Source organism: Aethalodelphis obliquidens, unplaced genomic scaffold (genome assembly GCF_003676395.1).
Source record: "Aethalodelphis obliquidens isolate GAN/ISIS:26980383/991018 unplaced genomic scaffold, ASM367639v1 scaffold4, whole genome shotgun sequence".
Taxonomy (NCBI): domain Eukaryota; kingdom Metazoa; phylum Chordata; class Mammalia; order Artiodactyla; family Delphinidae; genus Aethalodelphis; species Aethalodelphis obliquidens.
This window is the reverse complement of record NW_020837948.1, coordinates 81,774,166-81,795,236: the sequence shown is the minus strand read 5'-3', so window position 1 is coordinate 81,795,236 and position 21,071 is coordinate 81,774,166. Positions and strand designations below refer to the sequence as shown.

The window sequence follows — 21,071 nt, the reverse complement described above, 5'->3', positions numbered from 1 at the left end:
TTCCATAATGTACTTTGAACTAAGGCTGATTTACTATTCTGAAGTTATTTAGGTACTCAGATAGCAGATTACTTCTTGTTCAACTCCTTTATTTATGGTTTATAATTTCAAGCTATATAGGGAGAATGGAACAAACTAAAACAAATGGTGCTAATGTGTGTTTTTGTATCCTTGTACCAGTTTTACCCCATTAAATCCCACAAAAGCAAAATTATAGACCTTTCAAAATATGGTATCTTTTTTAATACCTACTTCTACTTAAACCAGAAGCACAGTTTTTGCTGTTGTTCTGTTGTTCCTTGTACTTAATCTTATTATTTATGAACTGCAATAACAAAATTTTTCTGCTCTCTTTAGAAGCTTCAGCATCTTCAAGAAGAAAAAAACAAGGAGATTGCAGCTCTTCGTAATACCATTCACGATTTAGAGCAACGCCTCTCTGTTAGCAAAGATTCTCAATTTAAACTTGCTGGCAAAGATTCTTACTTTAAGCGTAGACGGTTTTGAGTATGGAAGTAAATTCATTAGTTGCTATTTAATTTCTTTAAAAGCAATTGAAAATTCACTTCTATTGTCAATATAACATACTAAGTAATTACAATGAAAACAAAAAGGCAGCTTTAAACTTCATTGAGTTTATTTAAACAAATGCACACTTTTGCCAATCGTGTTCTGCATTCTTGCTTAATAGTATCAGCCATAAAAAAGTTCAGGTTTATAGGACTTAGTTTACCTATTGAACCATCATTGACTATGGAAATACTTTCTAAGCAATCAAGAGATGGACAACATTCTTTTATCATTTCCCATCTATCTTTCAAGACTGGCAATCTTAAATTTTAAAGAGTACGATACAATGCTAGACAAAGAAAGCAAGATATAAAGACTTCATTCATATGTGATAGTAAAAATCAAGATATGAGTCTTGGATGTAAAAAAAGTATAAATGGATATCTAAAATGTAATCATAGCAAAATATTCATGTATGAGTATTTCTGGATCTGAAAAGACAGAAATCACTTCTTTCTTTAAAGGTTTAATATGTTAAAAACGTAAGATTAAAAAGACAAAGATAATATTGTTTGAGAAATAAGTAAAGAAAAAAAATGGAAAACATGTCTTTGTTGTTCTTCCTCCATTCTAAGTTGCCAACTATCCAACAGAAACCCCTAGGTCATAGTTTATGTTTCTGTTCTCATGAATGCAAGTAGAATGCTGGAGAAAGAAAAAGAAAAACATATGAACCAAATGCTGCAACCACCTTTCAGCTGCCCTGTAATAAAAATATGGTTGGGGGTAAACATTTTTTGACTTAAATTTTAAAATGTGGAAGCCAATTTCTCCATGTGTACACAAATCCAATTCCTATTTTTGGATCACTATTAATTAGGTAGCTTATAAAAATGCTGGAGATATAATTGTCTAGACTGACTTAGGCAGTACATCCGATTGTAAATGTTTAATCTGAAGGTCATTTTCACATTTCTGCCTTCTTCTCTCAGCTTCATTTGGTGCCGGCTTCTGTAGGCTTGAGCTGCTGACTTGAGTGGCAGGCAGCTGGAGGCAAACGTCACTGTCAAGATTCAGTGACGTGCTCCTCCGCCAGAAGGCCCTGTCAGCTACATAAAGAGGGGAGGTTGTCTTTACACTGTCAGGTGACTGCAGACCCTGTTTTTTCAAATATCAGATGTCGGCAGTGTCATCATCAGCTACTCAGAGCTGATTCTGAATCTTTGGGAAATTTTCAGAGTAACTGATTTATGCATCCACTTCGTCAGAGCTTCTTTTGTGGAAAAGAAAGTTGTAATGCATCTCAGTTCTCTGAGTGACCCTGTCTTTGGTGACCCCTGTGCCTATGGTGGCGATGAAGACCTGAAGGAGGGGGATGCTCAGGGTTATCTGGTGCTTCTGGTTTTGGATACTCTGAAAGATGACCGTTCTCAAGATGGTGATGGTGATGGTGATGGTGATGGGGCTGTGGAGCCTCGGTTGTTTTTTCCACAGTAGCCAAAGATACATTTTTACAGAAGTCTTCATATTCCAGTGTCTGGAATAAATTTATAAATCACTTACCAGCAAATTTATAGATTTAGCAGGAATGCGTGAAAAAATGATTTTTAAAGGTAACATATAAGAAATTCAAACACTCACTAAGTGATATGATTTGGTATTTTGAAGGTTTTGAAAAGTTATAAATTCCACTGGATTTTAGCATACAACTAATAAATGGTACATTTTTTGGTTGTTTCTGAATTACTTTTGAGAACTTAATAGTGTTTTATTAAAAACAAACAATTTGATATACGTATTGGTTCCAAAAAACCAATTATTATATTTCATTGATTCTACAATGTATTTTTTTCACATTTTAATATCTTTAAAATTAGAATGCATCCTACTAGTGATAGTTTTATAGTATTGTATCCTACTCTAACTGACAGCAGTTTTTAATAACACATAAATAATGTGTCATATAATTGGTGGCATCTAGGATGCAATGAAATAGAAAAACTCCAATTTGATTTGACATATCAGATAATACGATATATTATTTCTATTTACAGATGTTTGTAAACTTTACACATGTTATGAGAATTGTTTCTACCTTTGTTTCAATATACCTAGGTATATTTACAACTATTAGGCATTTGTGAAAATGCAGAATGCTGAAAAAAAAGTCCCCAAAAATGAGGAATCAATATTGCTAACATTCATTAAGCACTTAGTATAAGTTAGACATTGAGTTAATACTTTATTTGCATTACTTCAGTCTCCTCATCTGTAAAAGCAGTAAAATAACCCTCACGGTATTATTATGAAGATTAAAATGTGAAAAATGACATAACTAGAGTAATTAAACTGTTGAGCTTCTTAACAACTTAAGTGATTCATTAAAATCTGAATGGCTTTCTTTAGAGTTGGGAAAAATATGAAGGAAGCAGAGCTTCCTTTATTTTAGAAATAAAAATTCAAGATTATTTTTAAACCTGAGTTCGAATTTTGCCCACTTGCTCTGTCAAGGAAACACTGTTTGGAATTATTTTCCTTCTCAGTTTGAGAGGAAAAGAAGTTTAGTTAATACAAGTTAAAATCAATTCCTTGAGTATCTTTTTTATAAACCACTTGTAAATATAGTGTCTCTCATGACAAGGAATAAATATTCTCATGGTTGTTAAGAGAGAAATATCAGTAATGAGTAAAAAAGTTATTCCATTGTGAAATAAACGCAGTAATTCCAAGTGCACTGTGTAAGGGCTTCACAGAAAAGCTGACAGTTTTGTTTTTTTTTTTTTTTTTAAAGCTGACAGTTTTACATTCTTGGTAAATTAAGTAGTTATCTGGGCCCCAATTCCACTTCAGGTAATGCCATGCATAATCTTTGCTATCACTATGCTCTTATATGAGCACATTCAGAATATTGCAATAATGTATTTTATGTTGGCTGAATTCTTTAAGTACTTATATTCATGCAATAGCATTCGGTGGTAATTGAAATACGTAATCTACGTTGATTTTTTTGTTTTCTAAACTTCTTCTAGATAAAAGCAGCAATATGGATCTTGAAAAGACGTTTTAAAGTATATGTTACATAAAAGGAAGCATATGTAGTTATATTAATAAAAATTACTGTTGTAGTTTATTTTTAGTACACCAACAGAAACATTGACTAGCTAATTAGTCATGAAACACTAACTTACTTAAATAGTTCTTAAAAGATTTCCTCTTTTCTCCACGTAAAAATAATTGAGAAAAATACCTTGAGAGAGCAGTTTCCACATTTACTTTCACAGTAAACAGACTTAATGGAGTCTTCTACATATGAGAAAGTTAGGAAGGAATAAGGTAAACCAAGATGATATACAAGGCGGCCACATCTGAAAAAAATAACAAAGTCATTACAATATTTTCTGTATCATGATCCTACTCATGCACCATCTGGGATAGGTACTTGTAGGTTCAATGGTCTTATAACTAAGACCCTTTCATAACTCCAGTAAATTTCCTTGAATGGGGTCTCAAACAACCTCCCTGGCACTGTATACCAGGTCAGGTCATGACAAGACTATAGTGAGTCTGATTTTGAAATGTGAAATAGATATGTCACAACAAATAATGTCAAAACTATGCAATCTAGTTATTGTGACTTGGTCAAATACAATTTTGTAATTGACTTGTAAATTCTATCAATGCTCAAACCACTGACATCATAAATTGGGCTCTGCAAATCACACGATCCTTTCATAACTGCTAAAGCAGCACAAATTCCACACAATAAGAAATCACAGCATAACAAAAAGATCCTCAAGTCTTGGCCAGTAGCCCACTGATTTAAAAAAATATCTGATGCAACAAAAATTTCAGTACAGTGAAAGAAATGGAAATACAACGCCTGGCATTTTCAGAAATAGTGGAGTTGAAATGTCCTTCTTACCCCTATTTTACCCTGTATATACAATTTTATATGACTATCAAAGGGTTACACTTTGCAACAGAATAAGAAGTTTGCAATCCTAAAAGAATGACATGTAATATTAAACATATTTAGAGTAAGACCAAGTAGGTCTTAGGCCTTGGCAGAGTCTGGCTTACCATTCCTGAAGAGCCAAAAAAAAAAAAAAAAAACCAGCACCAACTAGAAATGTTGGTGATGTCAAATTTATTTATGCATTTTTTGTTTGCATTGGGTCTTTGTTGCTGAGCGCGGGCTTTCTCTAGTTGCGACCAGTGGGGGCTACTCTTCCTTGTGGTGCTCAGGCTTCTCGTTGCAGTGGCTTCTCTTGTTGCAGAGCACAGGCTCTAGGCACGCAGGCTCAGTAGTTGTGGGTCGTGGGCTCTAGAGCGCAGGCTCAGTAGTTGTGGCACACGGGCTTAGTTGCTCCGCGGCACGTGGGATCTTCCCGGACCAGGGCTCGAACCCATGTCCCCTGCACTGGCAGGCAGATTCTTAACCACTGCACCACCAAGGAAGTCCCAGTGATATCAAATAATGTATGCGTTGAGGTTCCTTGAAAATACAAACGTTTTACTCATTCATGGAATCAAAAGCAGATTCATGCCGATTATACCTAAATAATTAACATATTTTATAGTTCAGAAATGCAGGCATGTAAACTTAAAATTTAGTAATTAGATTAGAGATAAGCAAGTGGCCTGCAAAGTATGGTTATTCATCTGCAAAATTTTTAAGTTAGAATTGTATGTGAGGTACAAATTGATTATTTTTTTAATTTAATCAGAATGCTAATTTACAGGGGAAAAAAGTATAGTCAATTTTTTTTATTTCCCTACTGGAGTGGTGAATTCCCTTGTGTGAAAAGAACTCATTTCAAAAATACTAAAACCAAACATTTGAACGGGCTCACTTTGAAACTGAGTATTTGGTAATAAAAGCAGATGTGTTATTTTAAATTACTTATTAAATTAAATACAAAGCAGGTATCTTTTAATTGGGGGGGGTGGGTGTGTATGCATATATGTATACATGTGTGTACACACCTGTCATATATGAGGAAGTCATCTTTATTTCCATTTAAGAGAGTCCAGACATCTGTTTGGTTTTCTTCTTGTTGGTAAACAGGAATATGTTCTGAAACCTTATTTTTAAGATGCACATAGCTTAATCGAGAAGAGATTCCTTGATGATTAACAACAACATAAGAGATGTTCGAATATCCTTCTTTCTCCAGTTTTACTCGCAGGTCTTCCAATCTAAAATATTTGGAAAAAATACAAAAAAAGGAATAATTTCATTTAATTTTATTTTAGTGACTTCTCCCTTTTTCCTCACTCTATTTTCCTAAATGAAACTCTTGTTATTTTTTACTTAACTCATACCTCTTTTTTGCATTGTTTTAAAAGACTAAAACTTTTGTTTTTCTAATTATTTATTGAGCACTTATGCTCAGTTAAAACAATATGCTCAGCGCTTGCACAAACATCAGCTCATTTAGTCCGCAAATTAATCCTGTGAAGGGTATATTTTTAAGCCATCTCGCAGTTACAGAGAATTGTACCCAATAAATATTTGGCAAATAACCCAACAAATATATATTTATAAATTTGTTAAATGACTCAAGACCTTTGGTGGCAAGTCTAGTGTTCATTCTACTCTAGCAAAGCTCTCGTCTCTGCTTCCTATATTGAAACAACTAATCCATTTCCAACAGTACAATTTAGAACATTTTCATTTCACAAGTAGTACATATTTAGTAGGGTACTATAAAATACAGGTACACAAAAAGAAGAAGAAGCTTCCATAGCCCCAGGAAAACAACTGTAAACACCCTCCTAGTCTTCTTTCCTCTAACATATTCTAGGCAAACTTGTATAGTTTTTCAAAAATGCAATTTAATAAAAATATCTTTTCTATTTTTATTTTATTTTATGTATGTATGTATTTAATAGCTATCCCCTTAAGAAATGCTAGACCACAGAAAGACTACCTTACCTAGATGCCTGCAATATGCACAGGTATCAGCTGGCTTGAAGAAGAGCAACCACCGTCACTGAACCATAGGAGTTCAGCATGGGGTCTTGATCCTTTATGCTCCAGGCTGGAGGTTGCTTACAAAAGGAGCTCTGCCCCTGGCTCTCTGTTCCTCCCGTGGGGAGGAGACAAAGAGCCAGGGCCAGCCCCAGGCCTCTCCACATTGCTGGGGCTATTCTGTAAAAGAGAAAACCTTTCTGTCATCTTCACAGTCATAACAAGGAATTTCTATAAACCCAGCAGGTACAATTCTACTTTGTACAAATATCTAGCCAGTGGATTCTGTCTCCATGTTGTTGGACTCACTACGTTGGGCCTCTTAGCCCCAAATCTTCCTGTAAAGGGGAAAAGATCAGCCAGAGTCAGGGAAGCTGTCAAAGTACCTCTTAACTATCTGGCTTAGCAAGATACTTTAGTAAGCATGCAGTGGAGATCTGCCTGAACAGGCAGCCAAGTACTTCTCTAGTAGAAGATATATGTCTAGGAGAAAATACATGTCTAAGGAAATTTTGAGAATGTGGCCTCTACAACCAAGTAACATTCTGCAAACATGATTTGATTTTTATTTGAGACACACCAAGTTCTCCCTGCTTCTCTCTATCCTCTACCAATCTAAGAAAGGAAAGGGTAAGTAGGGGATTCTCCACAGAAATGAAAAGACAGCACGGAAAGAGAACCCAGGAAGAAAGAAGGTGGCAGTGAGGGCAGTCTACCAACATGAAGAGATTCAGATGTTACTGCCTACCAAAATGTTGCTATCACATCCAAGACAAACACCAACAAATGAAAAAACACCAGACCAGGAAGAAGTACTGCAAATCACTGGCCCCTGTACCATTTAAGATTCACTGGAATCTACACTCGATTAGTCTACTTCTTGGCTACCACTACATTCAGGAAGTTCCTGTGACTAGATAGCACATTCTTAGGTAAAAAAGATGACCCCTCTGAGTAGGAAATACTCAGACAAGAAATGTACAAGTATTAAATACATGACAAGAAATATTCCCAAAACAAGGGCTAGCGCTCTCTGCAGAGAGGTACAAATAAAACACGTGATTTGTAGACAGGTGGTGGAAAAAAGAGCATATTCAGCAGAGATAAGCAGAGAAAGAAAAATCCATACATTTATATGCAAACATGATTTAATTTTTATTTAAGACACACTAAGTGAATCAGATAAAGTAATCAGGCTCATTTTGATATAAAAGTCTGAGGGGCTTCCCTGGTGGCGCAGTGGTTGAGAGTCCGCCTGCCGAAGCATGGGACGCGGGTTCGTGCCCCTGTCTGGGAAGATCCCACATGCCGCGGAGCGGCTGGGCCCGTGAGCCATGGCCGCTGAGCCTGCGCGTCCGGAACCTGTGCCCCGCAACAGGAGACGCCACAACAGTGAAAGGCCCGCGTACCGCAAAAAAAAAAAAAAAAAAAAAGTCTGAGGGAGAGAGATCAGGACAAAATTCCAGAACTAGGAAGTTGGCACATTTTCAGGCACTGATCTGGGATTAAAAAAGTAAAAGTACTTGGGCAGGGGGGAGGGTGGGCAGCTAACGATAAGTTACCTAGAGTGAACCCAGGGTTAAGAGGGGAGTAGAAAGGCTAAAATCAGATTGATTTGGGCTCTAATGCACTGGTAGCTATAGAGAGAACTTTTAAAAACCTGCTTATCTTTCACATTATTTGACACCACAAAATTCCTAGCTATATAGAATATCTTGGTAAGAGCCTAACTAAAGGAAGAGAAATAAAGGGGGGGGGGGTGTTAAGAGAGGATAAATTAAATAATTTATTAAGGCCATCCCAACTATTCTAATATCTTTAAAATTCCAATACTTAAAAAAAGGAGAGGATATATCTGGACTAAATCTAGGGAATTTCTTTAGGATAGTACTTATACTGATGATACAATTATCCTTCTTATAGCTACCATTTATCGAGCATTTATACAACTATTTGCAGGTAGCACAAAGCACTTTTTTAATATCATGTCAGTTAATCCTTACAACTATGTGACCATTATCTCCTTTTGCAGTTGAGAAAACTATGGCTAAGTGACAGCTTAGGCATCTTGCCCAAGTCCACACAGGTACTAAGTCACAGGGAAACTGGATTCAAACTGGTTCTACCTATTCCAACACATGACCTCTTAGCTACTGCAATATATTGACCGTTTTTAGCTGGGTCACCTTTAGTAACTATAGTAGCCAGGATCTGGGTTTTTTTAATGCCCTAAGATGACAAAGAAAACATCAAAATTATTCAAGCTATTTTGTTTCTTACTAGAATGGCTAGATCTTCCCTACTTTCTAGAATATAAATTCAGTAGTTATAGACCCCAGCATAAACTCAGCGCCTGGCGCCCTTACTTTGCATACCATTCCAATTGGCTGGAGAGTGAATACAAATGAAAAGGTTATCTCACCCATTGCTCTCATTTACTTTTTTGATGAAAAAATAACAGAAGCCATTGGCAGAGTGGATTACAGAGTTCACACTTTCAGATTTTCCTCTGTTACTATAATCAATAGGCTGTTCTACTTTGTTTCCTTAAAATCACTTTTTACATAGTAAACTTCTGATTAATTACAGCTGTCAGACAACTATATAAAATAATGTAGATAAATAACAAAACTAGATTTACTGGAAGCTGATGCAATAACCGTTAAAATGTAGTTATGAATTCCACTAATCTCACCACTTTCAATCACAAAACCTAGATTCACTGGCCACATACAGAGCTACATTTGTTTAAAATTTCCCATCAAAAGGCAAAACACGCAGAAACTTCTTCCACCCTCTTCCCCTAACCTTCAGACCCGTATCTGAGGGTCCCCCCTCATTCTCCTGAAAGCACCCATCACCACGTAAACTGCGAGGCATTGCGTTTAATCGCAGATCACCCGATTCTGACATGGGTTTTAACTCTTTCAAGGATGATCACTTCCGCACAGTGGACCAAACTTGCTCTCCCTTCTTTTTTTTTTTTTTTTTAACCTTGAAACTGCTCACAATATCCCTGGCCATTTCTACAGCACTGTAGAAAGGCCATATCTCAGTCTCTGCTCTTCAAACCCACAGGCTGTTTTGCCCCTAGAGCTCTCACTCTGCATTTCGGCAGGAAATATTTAAGCTTGAACATATAATGTTGCCTATGTAACATCACAACTTTTTGCAGAGGAAAAGAATTCAATTTCTCCAGCCTCCTCTGCCCGCATCTTCATCCTCAGCTGTGCAGAAAGCAGGGCAAAAATCAGCAAGAATTGTTAGTGTCCCCACTGCACTCGGCGTTTAGACTCTTTTGTTCTTTCTTTTGTATTACTTTTCTTTACCCATCTCTTTTCTTCAAATCTATTCTAAGGACAGAAACATTTTATCAAGACTCAAAAATCAAATCATTTACCAAACTGTCAAGGAATCAAGTTTGGAAAAACACGAAGTTTCTACTTACACAAGCCCTTCCGACTAGCTTGCTGCTTCCTTTCTCTCGCTCAGCTGGGGCAGCTCCACAAAGCCACAGCCAGAAACTCGCATATTTATAGTCCCTGTTGTCTACCTCGCCCCTCAGCTATAGTCCAAAGTTCAATGCCCACTCAGGCTGTGACCTGGCTAGCAGAGACAACCTCTGACTGATTATTGCAACCAACTTTTAAAAAGTAGCAAGTGCTGGCATGCACAAAATGGGGGCGGGGGGGAGTTTTTGCAATTACTGATTTATTCCCTATCCTTTTTAGACACCCCAGTAGCTAGGATTTAATGGTACAGTCGGGGGCGGGAGGAAGGGCTAAGGGTAAGAAGGCCTGCAAGTTATGCTCTTTTCCAAACTATAATAGGGAAAAACATTTGCTGAGCCAGCGAGGTAAGCTGTCTTTTTAAAAAAAGAAAAAAAATTTTTTTCCTTTTACTTTGTAGTGGTCAGGTGCTAGCCTAACCCAAACTGTGTGAACTTTGTTAGAAAAGTCACCTGGTGTTTCAAATCTTTCCTGCTGTTACAGACCTACTTAGATTATTTTGCAGTGGTTAAAACCTGAATCTCTGTGGGATCTCACAGGACTTCTGCTCTTTTCTTTTTCATTTAAGGAAAGGAATAAGGAAAGAGACCTCTTCTCTGAGAGATGCCAGGTCTCATTTTTCTCATCACAGAAGTCCCACTCCCAGGAAGACCTAGGTATCCCACAGAAGCTTTTAACAATCTATTGTAAATTCTTTACAAATTTAAGTACCATACAAATAAGTTAGCTGTGATAGTAGCTGAACATGGAAAAGGATATGGAAATTTCAAAATGTACAAATAAAATGGAAAATTCCTACCCTTTCAGAAAGGGATACATTCTCTTCACTAACTGCTACAAATGAGCACACGCATGATAGGTAAGGCAAGCAGCAATTTCAAATGACAGCAGCCCTGGATAGTGATGGTTTTCAAGTAAGCCTCGCTTTCACTACCGATGCATTTTGTCCAAACAAACCCCTATTGATGGCTGTGGGCTGAGTACTGCTGTACAAGGTGCAGAAAGTACAAAGAGGCTCTGATGTTATCTTTCCTGTAAAGAAATTATCCAAGTAGAAACTTGGACTTCCCTGGTGGTCCAGTGGTTAAGATTCCACGCTCCCAATGCAGGGGACACGGGTTCATCCCTGGTTGGGGAACTACGATTCTACATGCCGCGTGGCGCTGACAAAAAAAAAAAAGAATCCTTCCACACTTGGCTCCATAAAGTGGGTTGGTTCTAAATTCCTCTGCCACTTAAAGCACTATTGAATAAAGCAGCAACTTTCTTTTAAAAAAAAAAAAAAAGGAAAAGCTTGACATTTGAAAGCCAAATTCTATTTACTCACACCAAGCAGTAGGTATTAACCTTTTGGGGTCCCAGATCTCTTTGAGAATCTAGTGAAATGCTTAGTTTTTCTGCAGGAAAAGAAAAATGCATATATACATACTTGTTTTTTAAAAGAACCGTGTGAAAAAAATTTGTATGAAGCAGATAATCCCCCTATAGTTCATCTTCTTCACAAATGTAAATAGTCATGTTGGGTCTGTCTGCAGCAGGAAACTGAGTATTTCACCATCACCACCTTCCTTTACATGTGGCTTAGCAGCTGCCTCCTGTGCCAGAGAATTCCCTGCAAATGTGCAGCTAGCTCCAAAGCAAAGCGCCTGGGAGTGTTTGTGTCTAGGTCAGTTTATAGCTAAAACCCCCAGATGGCAAAAAGAGATGATGGGGAGCTTGCAATGTTTGAAGGGAATCCATGGGTTTCTTTTAATTGAAGTATAGTGGATTTTACAACATTGTGTTAGTTTCAGATATACAGCAAAATGATTCAGATATATATTTTTTAGATTATTTTCCATTATAGGTTATTACAAGGTATTGAATACAGTTCCCAATTTTTAAAAAAATTTTACCTATTTATTTTTTGTCTGCATTGGGTCTTCGTTGCTGCACGCGAGCTTTCTCTAGCTGCGGCGAGCGGGGGCTACTCTTCGTTGCAGTACACGGGCTCTAGGCGCATGGCCTTCAGTAGTTGCAGCATGCGGGCTCAATAGTTGCAGCGAGTGGGCTCAGTAGTTGTGGTGCATTGGCTTAGTTGCTCCCCGGCATGTGGGATCTTCCCGGACAAGGGATCAAACTGGTGTCTCCTGCACTGGCAGGCAGATTCTTCACTGCGCCACCAGGGAGTCCTACAGTTCCCAGTGTTACACAGTAAATCCTTGTTGTTTATCTACTTATGTACAGTTGTTTGTATCTGTTAATCCCATACTCCTAATTTATCCCTCCCCTTCTTTACCCTTTGGTAAACATGTTTGTTTTCTATGTCTGTGAGTCTGTTTCTGTTTTGTATGTAGATTCATTTGTATTATTTTTTATATTCCACATATAAGTGATATCCTATAATATTTGTCTTTCTCTGTCTGACTTACTTCACTTAGTATGACAAATGGCAGTATTTCATTCTTTTTTATAGCCAAGTAATATTCCATTGTAAATATATACCACATCTTCTTAAACCAATCATCTGTTGATGGACACTTAGGTTGCTTCCATGTCTTGGCTATTATAAATAGTGCTGCTATGAACACTGGGGTGCGTGTATATTTTCAAATTAGTTATATTTTCAATATTTTCAAATTTGCCTTTTCTGGATATATGCCCAGGAGTGGGATTGCTGGATCATATGGTAACTCTATTTTTAGTTTTTTAAGAAACCTCCATACTGTTTTCCATAGTGGCTGCACCAATCTACATTCCCACCAACAGTGGAGGAGGGTTTGAAGGGAATCCATTCTTTTTTTTTTTTTTTGCGGTACGCGGGCCTCTCGCTGTTGTGGCCTCTCCCGTTGCGGAGCACAGGCTCTGGACGCGCAGGCTCAGCGGCCATGGCTCACGGGCCCAGCCGCTCCGCGGCATGTGGGATCTTCCCGGACTGGGGCACGAACCCGCATCCCCTGCATTGGCAGGCGGACTCTCAACCACTGCGCCACCAGGGAAGCCCGGGAATCCATTCTTAACAGCCCCTTCTGTGCTGGGCAATCTGGGTCTAGTCAGCATACTTAAGAAAGCAGAGTTTTCAAACAAACCTTTATTGACTAGTAAATCAAATTACATTAAATTGAACAAGATCAAACATTTATTAGGTGCTTATGCTAGGCACAATGCTGAGTTCCCTGTTCTTAAGGACCTCAAAATCTAATAGAAGAGACAGACATGTAAGCAGTGAAAACACATTGCAAAGTGAGACAATGTCTAGGATGGCTGTAAGCACAAGGTTCTGTAGGAACCCTGGATATGAAAAGAGGAGCGTTTTAACCCAGCCTGGAGATAGGGCCAGCAGGGTAGGTTAGCACAAGTTCAACAGGCACTTTACCTTAGGTTTCACACTCTTACCTCCAAAGCCCCCAGCAAAGCTGATCATAGTGCTGTCTAGAAAAATATTTTGTTTCAATTTTTATGAATGATTAAAATCTCCTGATAGGTTGTTCCAGGCACCACCATACAATGAACCTTAAGATTACTGACTGTAGGGGCCTTCCCTGGTGGCACAGTGGTTGAGAGTCCACCTGCCGATGCAGGAGACACGGGTTCGTGCCCTGGTCCGGGAAGATCCCACATGCCGCGGAGCGGCTGGGCTCGTGAGCCATGGCCGCTGGGCCTGCACGTCGGAGCCTGTACTCCGCAACGGGAGAGGCCGCAAAGTGAGAGGCCCGCGTACCGCAAAAAAAAAAAAAAAAAGATTACTGACTATATCCTATCAAATTGAACTTTATCCTAATGATCTCATCTCCCACAACTTCCAGCCCTGGAGTAAAGAATCTTTCTTCGTACTGTCTCATTCTTCCACATCCTTATCATTTTCCCCCAGAAGGTTTATGCATCTATTTAATCCCTGTTTTTAATAAGCATTCTCAGGTTCTTAGGGGTCTTGGTGACTTCCATGGAGAATAGGGCCCTAAGAACCTGTGAGTTCATTATATACTTAAAAGAGAAAAAGACTATGAACTGTGATTTTAGAAATCAGTTTATTAGCTACAGCAGGTGATGATATGACATTGATCCATTAACATTTGTAAAACATTGATATCTCAAATTATTAAAAAGCGTCATTACCATATGAAGGGCCTATATAAAATATTAACCCCCTTAACTTGGTTGTTAGGTGGTGTTTTACATACAAAGGGAAATGAAGACTTTTCCAATATTTTGGGAAATGGACCCTTTGATCTAAATTATTCTTCCTCCACTTTCATGTACAAGAAGGTGCCCTAGACCTCACCTTATACATTGTACCCAGTATAAGATTGTTTGAGCATCCATGTTTAAAGGTAAGCCGTTGACTATGCAAGGGGTACCCAGGAAAAAAATGAGATGCTTTCAAAGTAAGCAGGCAAACTAAGAACAATGGCCAGAGGAAGGCATGGACCAGCAGTTTGGATTAGGTAAGGAGTAATGTGAGCCTTTGAGATTCATATGAAATATGCTTTGAGGGGAGCTCTTCTTCAAGCTCTCAAGTTGACAGATCGGAGAACTGTTTGACGTATCAAACATGAATGCAATTAAGGGAGTAACTACATAGAGTGCCAAATTTCATGCGGGACTGAGCACATTCAGAGAGTAACAGACATCAGGAGAATTTTTCTTTGAATTAGGATGTTATTAATTTTTTTTAATTTTAAAAAAACTTGTCTAAACCAGAGCCAGCACCTGCAGCTCCTCACAGGACGGAGAATTGGCACCAACATACAAGAAGCAAGGGGGCATCACATAGCCTCCAGACGACATGTAAGGGAGGAAAAATAATTTCCCTCTGCCCTTCTAGGTTCTTGGCTGGGACAGCCCCTGTAGTACAAGATAGAGCAACAAGAGAAAAACAAACAGAGGTTTAATAACACGTGTACCTCCTGTATACATGGGAGATACTCAGAAAAACTGAGTAACTCCCAGAAACGGCTCAAGTCACCACCTTAAATACCACCTCCAGCTAAAGGCAAAAGAAGGTGTTGGGAGCTAGTTATGGGAGGCTACTGGGGAAAGCACAGTAAACGAGGGTAAGGTTATTACACAGATTTAGGTCATTGTCTTCTCCATTGATAAGTTTCTAGATTCGGTTATCCTCCCCCTCCTGTTACAGAGAGGGAGATACCCTTACAGAAGTTTTCCCTTATAAATGTAAATATCCCTTACAAAAGAATAACTTCTCAGTTTTCAGAGCTTCTCCTGTGTCTACAGTTTCTCCAAAATACAGCCCAAAGTAATTCTTATTGCCAATGCAGCTCAAGTGATTATTCTTTTCTTCACATATCCTAGACATGGAAAACATAGGTCAGTCTGATGAATTCCTTCTCAACACTAATAATGCCTTAGACTAGCTGCTAAAAACCTTTTACTCCCATTTTCCTTAAAACTTAGAGAGCTTTCTGTTGTGCGTGTACCATGCTATCCATTTTGCAAAGAGGCCAGTTTTGTATAGTTGAAACATTTCAACTATACAAAAAGATAATAAATAAAACATTTCAACTCTACAAAAACTGAAATATCTCAGTTAGATGGATATTTCAAGACAATCTACGTTAATTTTCTGGTGGTCTTAATTTGCCACTTCACTTTACGTAATACCAAAAAGTCTTCCAGGACTTGTGTTGATGATTTCTCAAATATTAAGAGTTTTATCAGAGAATCTTAAAGCAAATATTTTGAATTTTCTGAAAGAATAGTCAAGTAAGTGTAATAATTTCAGACCAGGTAGTTTTGTATAATGCTCATTAAAAATAATTCAACTGGGGCTTCCCTGGTGGTGCAGTGGTTGAGAGTCCACCTGCCGATGCAGGGGACACGGCTTCGTGCCCCGGTCCGGGAAGATCCCACATGCCGCGGAGCGGCTGGGCCCGTGAGCCATGGCCGCTGAGCCTGCAAATCCGGAGCCTGTGCTCCGCAACGGGAGAGGCCACAACAGTGAGAGGCCCGCGTACCGCAAAAAAAAAAAAAAAAAATTTAATTGACCATATTTTTATATGTATCTTTGTGAATGACACATAATTTCTGCTTGAAGTAAAATTGCTGGTGAAAGGGAATGCATATTTCAAATTTTGAATGCTATTACCAAATTGCCCTTCCAAGTATACCAAATCATACTCCCACCCAAAAGTACATGGCAGTACTTATTTCCACTGTCAAATTATTGTTTAATTTGAGTTTATTTCATTATTTGTAAGTTTATTGATTGTGTTACTTCACTAGGGCTGCCATCACAAAGTACCACACATTGGGCAGCTTAAATAACAGAAATTTATTTCCTCACAGTTCTGGAGGCTAGAAGTCCAAGATCAAGGTGTCAGCAGGGCTGGTTTCATTTGAAGCCTCTCTCCTTGGCTTGTAGATGGCCATTTTCTCTCTGTGTCTTCATATGGTCTTCCTCTATGTGTGCCTCTTTCCTAATCTCCACTTCTTATGAGGACACCAGTCATATCGCACTAGAACCATCCATATGACCTCATTTGACCTTAACTACCTCTTTCAAGGCCCCATCTCCAAATACAGTCACATTCTGAGGTACTGGGGTTAGGACGTCAATATACAAATTTGGGAGAAGACAATTCAGCCCCTAGCGTTGACCATTTGTACTCTCTTATCTGTGAAATGCCAGTTCATGCCATTTGTCTATTTTACTATTAATCTTTTTAAATTTATTACAAACATTATTTGTATATTAAGGAACGTATTCCTGCTCTATGTTTTTCTTTGCTGTTTTATGTATCAACATACATGAATGCATCTTTTAAATTCTGGTTTGTTAGCAATATAAGCCTAAGTGCAGAAGGGATTTTACTTTTCTCACATCCTTAAATCACCACCTAGGAGCATGACACCTCAGTTTCCCTTGGCATTTTCAGACTAGGTTTTGCTACAACTTATTTTCAATGTAATGCTGATAGCATGGGACCATCCCAGCTGTTAAAGGCCAACACTCATATTTAGCGCTAAATTCTCCTTTATTGCCCCATTATTAACCCTCTAGTGCTGGTACAAGCAGTCATGTCATTCTAAAAAAGTTATTTTGTCAAGCAGTTGTTTTCGGAACCAGCTGTCTTTGTAGACAGGTAAATAATCATCTATATGGTTTAGTTTGAAGGGCACAAAAATCACTTCCTCTGTGCCTTAAGTCCTCCCAATAAAATCTTCCTTGTCTCCAGAAAGGCCTGGGATAAAGCAAATGGTTATCAGAGAGGGAAGGGGGCCATTCCCAGTTACTCAGTGCTGCAGCAAGGTCGGCGCCGAAGGAAATGAGGCCCGGAGGGTCAGATGATGAAACTTAGGACTGAGAACTGTGGAGAATATAAATAGCCACGCTGTCATCATCACACATCATCTACCATGTACTTATGGGGTGACGTTTTTCACTGATGAGACATATGGTCTCTGGGCCTGTGGGAATCATCATGTGATGAAGTGAAGAAACTGGGTAGAGAATGTTCCTTCTGGAGGACAGAGAGCAAACGGGAGACATACCCACTCCTAGTTCTCCCTGGAAACTGGGACTTTATCACCCTCTGTTCCAGCTTTCTGATCTGTATAACAGTATCTATGGTTCTTTACCGCATTCTAGGAGCCTAAAATCACAAACTGTCAGAGAACGGAGAGATCACCCCTCTCAAAGATAAACAAGTAAGCAGAGGCCCACCTGACTTCTCTACATGGAGAAGGAAAGTGAGGAAGACAGAAGCAGAACAAGGTGGGAAAAGGGACGTGTTAGCTCCTTGAAAAACTATTGGCAATTCACCGAGAATTCATAATTACAGCTGGTGATACACTCACTTTCCCTTTTGAAATGAAACACGGGTTGTATAAATGAGGCATGTTTCAGTTCTAAGGCCTTTCATGTTTATGTAACTCAAATATATACTCAACAAAGCAGCCAATAGTAGGACACACGCTTTCCTTGATTTGAGGATTAATGGAAAAATGGCAAAATATTTGTTCTTTTTGAAACATGACTCCATAATAACTTTTAAAGTAAGTTTTGATCTTTTAGTGCATAGCTTAATCCTGAATGCATACTTGTGCAGGGTTATTTAACCATGAAAGCACATAGTCTAATCTTTGCAAGAAGCATAAAAAGGTGTGAGTGTGCATATATGCCTGTGTGTGCACGCGTCTCTGTGTGCAGGCCCACATGCCCTGGAACCCTGGACACTGGAGTGTGACTCGAGTGACAGTAAACAGAAGGCGAGCACGTGAAAGAAGACTGGGAACGGAGAATTAACAGTGGTTCTCCTTTAGTATAAGGGTGTTTTAGTTCTTCTTTGTGTTTATGTGCTTTTTTCTAAGAAGTCTATAGTAATGATGGCTAAGAAGTCTATAGTAGTGGTGGCTAAAAAGTCTACTGTAATGATGGCTAAGAAGTCTACAATAATAGAATGGCTATCATTTATTGTGTGCCTGTCTCTGTCCTAAGTCTTTTCAAGGTAATAGCTCATGTAATCCTCTCAATAGCCTATTACCCTTGCTTTATAGTTGAGAAAACTGAAGCAAATGGAGGTTAAGTAACTTTCCCCAGATTCAGATCTGGAAAAGCAGAGGAGCTGGGATTCAAACTCAACAGTTGCAGTGTTCAAGAGCTTAACTGCTACAATAAACATGAATTCACTTTTCTTCATAGAAGTGTATGGATGTATATATGTGTATACATATACGTGTTTTTTTTTTTTTTTTTTTTTTTTCATATACGTGTTTTTACTAGGCACATACATGCTGAGGCTTGGTACATTTAAACAAATGCATAGCACCTGTAGCTGAATTCCATGCTCTTGTTTGCTGGAGAATAGTCATCATAACTATTTTCCAAAATACTTTAACTGCTAGGTTTTTCAATTGGAGGAAGAAGAATCTGGTACCAGGCAGAAGGCGGCTCTGCAATCCCTCCTACCGTTTGGTTGCCACCTGACTCAGGACAGAAGCGCTCTCAGATTACTACGTGGAGTCTAAAAATCAGATTAGTTTCAGAGGAGCATATGCTGTACAGTGATAGAAATGCAGATTTGAAACCCTCAAACTCCATCCTCACACTCCATACAAGGAACACTTCTGAAACCTCTCTCCTCAGCAGTCTTCTAGCCTCTTCGCAAATATTTCTAGAATGAAGAGCTCACCCCTCCGAGAGCTCGCCCCTCCATGTTCTCTCATGGAGCCTCCCACATTGTAAGTGAAGTCTCCCCACATGAACCTGAACTCTCGCGGTACAAGCTCTGCACTCAGGAACTGCACAGACAAGTACATAGTCTAAAGCTGATGAGGTTACCATTTTGCCCAGCTCCCTCCTTCTGAATTCTACCTTTCTCTTTGGGTTCCCACTCCAGTTACCCTGGGAGATAACACAGGTGAAGCTAATATCTGAAAGTAATACGTTTCAATGGAAAACACTTCCCTCTGCCGTGCTCTGGTGCTATAATAGTCTGGCGTCATCACAGCCTCTTGAATGTTGTGTTTAACTAGAGGGGCTGAAAGTTAGTGCTGAGTAACGTGCCAACAATGTTGCAAAGGTGCAGGAATGGACAAATATTGCCATAAAATGAATCAGGCCTTAGGTATGTAATATACCAGGGTTCCAGTTCTTCAACGCTCTGACCCCAAACCATCAGACCCAGACCCTGGCCTCCAGCTCCTGTATCTTTAAGACCACTGAGGCATCTGAACCTTCAGAACATGGCCGGACCTAACCTTGGCTGCAGCTTCTCAGCGTGTTCCAGCTTCAACCTTGGATTTGCCACAAACCGTGGGTTCTGGCTCTGCTCACATTTGGCATCTCCCAATGTACTGACCCTGGTCATACTCACTGACCTGGATTTTGCCTTCTGGACAAGGTTTTCACGTCTTGCCAACACTTGCCTATTTATGTCATCATTATTTCAATCTCAGGACTGACGAGGCTCATGACCCTGAAGGCTTAACCAGGCAGACGGAATGAAGCCAAACCACTTCTCTCACCTTATTTGCCACCACTCCTGGGTGCGGCTCCCCTATCCAGCTCTACAGCTTCACCTGGTCCTCCCCACTTTGTCAACACCGTCCCCCTGCCCCACAGGCCCTTTCCCTCTACTCCCCAGTTCAAATCCTAGCACGGGGTTAAAAATTCAGGCTCTGGGGCTTCCTTGGTGGCGCAAGTGGTTGGGAGTCTGCCTGCTGATGCAGGGGACACGGGTTCCTGCCCCGGTCCGGGAAGATCCCACATGCCGCGGAGCAGCTGGGCCCGTGAGCCATGGCCACTGAGCCTGCGCATCCGGAGCCTGCGCTCCGCAACGGGAGAGGCCACAACAGTGAGGCCCGCGTACCGCAAAAAAAAAAAAAAAATTCAGGCTCTGGAATCAGACTGCCTGAGTTTGGGTCCAGTTTCTCTACTTATTAACTAGGGGGCCTTGGGCAACTGTGACTTAACTCTCAATACTTAGGGTTTTTCCATGTGTAAAATGAGAATTGTAGCAGCACCAGCTATGGGGGTACCACTACCTGCCGATCCGACATCCAGGTCCTTCCTCCTCCTTCAGGTCTGTCCTTAGGCTGCTCTGTGCTCAGACTGACAGACAGAAACCAAAGAAAGCCTCCATTTCTCAGCCAATCCTGCCACTGGGGGGTCTGTATGACACAGTTCTAACCAATGAGATGGAGGGGAAGTCTGAAGTCGGCTGGGGATCCCTAGGGAAGTTTTTCTTTCCATTTATTAGCATTCATTGTTTTCTTTATCTTTCTGCTGGGATTCCAATGAACAGCCTGCAGTGGATCGGCCCTTTTGTACCCTGGGGATAACGACACCCAGAGCCTGGAGCAAGAAGCTAGAAGGAGCTGGAAACCTGATGATTTCTCAAGCACCCACATCAGCCCAGACTGCCTACTCCTGGACTTCTTATATGTGAGGAAAAATAAGTCTCCACCTGATTACGCCACTATGGCCAGTTTTCTGTTGCCTAACAACTTTGTAAAAAGAACACATGACACATAGCCTTCTGTCTTTCTTATCAAATGACACAATATCATAACAAGCTACCCTCACCTCAGGAACTGGACTATGGATGCCCTAAGGCTGGGAGAGAAAATGCACTGTC

At 39.6% G+C, this 21,071-nt stretch overlaps 2 protein-coding genes across 2 annotated transcripts in view; one reads left to right on the top strand and one right to left on the bottom strand.

Moving 5' to 3' along the window:
- Positions 1 to 525, top strand: part of CCDC152 (coiled-coil domain containing 152) — a 28,449-nt gene extending 27,924 nt beyond the window's left edge. Inside the window, exon 8 of the mRNA XM_027101184.1 lies at positions 358 to 525. Within this exon, the coding sequence (XP_026956985.1) occupies positions 358 to 507 (150 nt within the window). The 3' untranslated portion in view covers positions 508 to 525. The remainder of the gene's footprint in view (positions 1 to 357) is intronic.
- Positions 526 to 619: 94 nt separating this feature from the next.
- The window catches only part of SELENOP (selenoprotein P), a 60,207-nt gene continuing 39,755 nt past the window's right edge, over positions 620 to 21,071 (bottom strand). The window contains 4 exon segments of the mRNA XM_027101183.1: positions 620 to 2,047; positions 3,758 to 3,875; positions 5,497 to 5,709; positions 6,449 to 6,664. Of these exon segments, the coding sequence (XP_026956984.1) occupies positions 1,460 to 2,047; positions 3,758 to 3,875; positions 5,497 to 5,709; positions 6,449 to 6,664 (1,135 nt within the window). The 3' untranslated portion in view covers positions 620 to 1,459.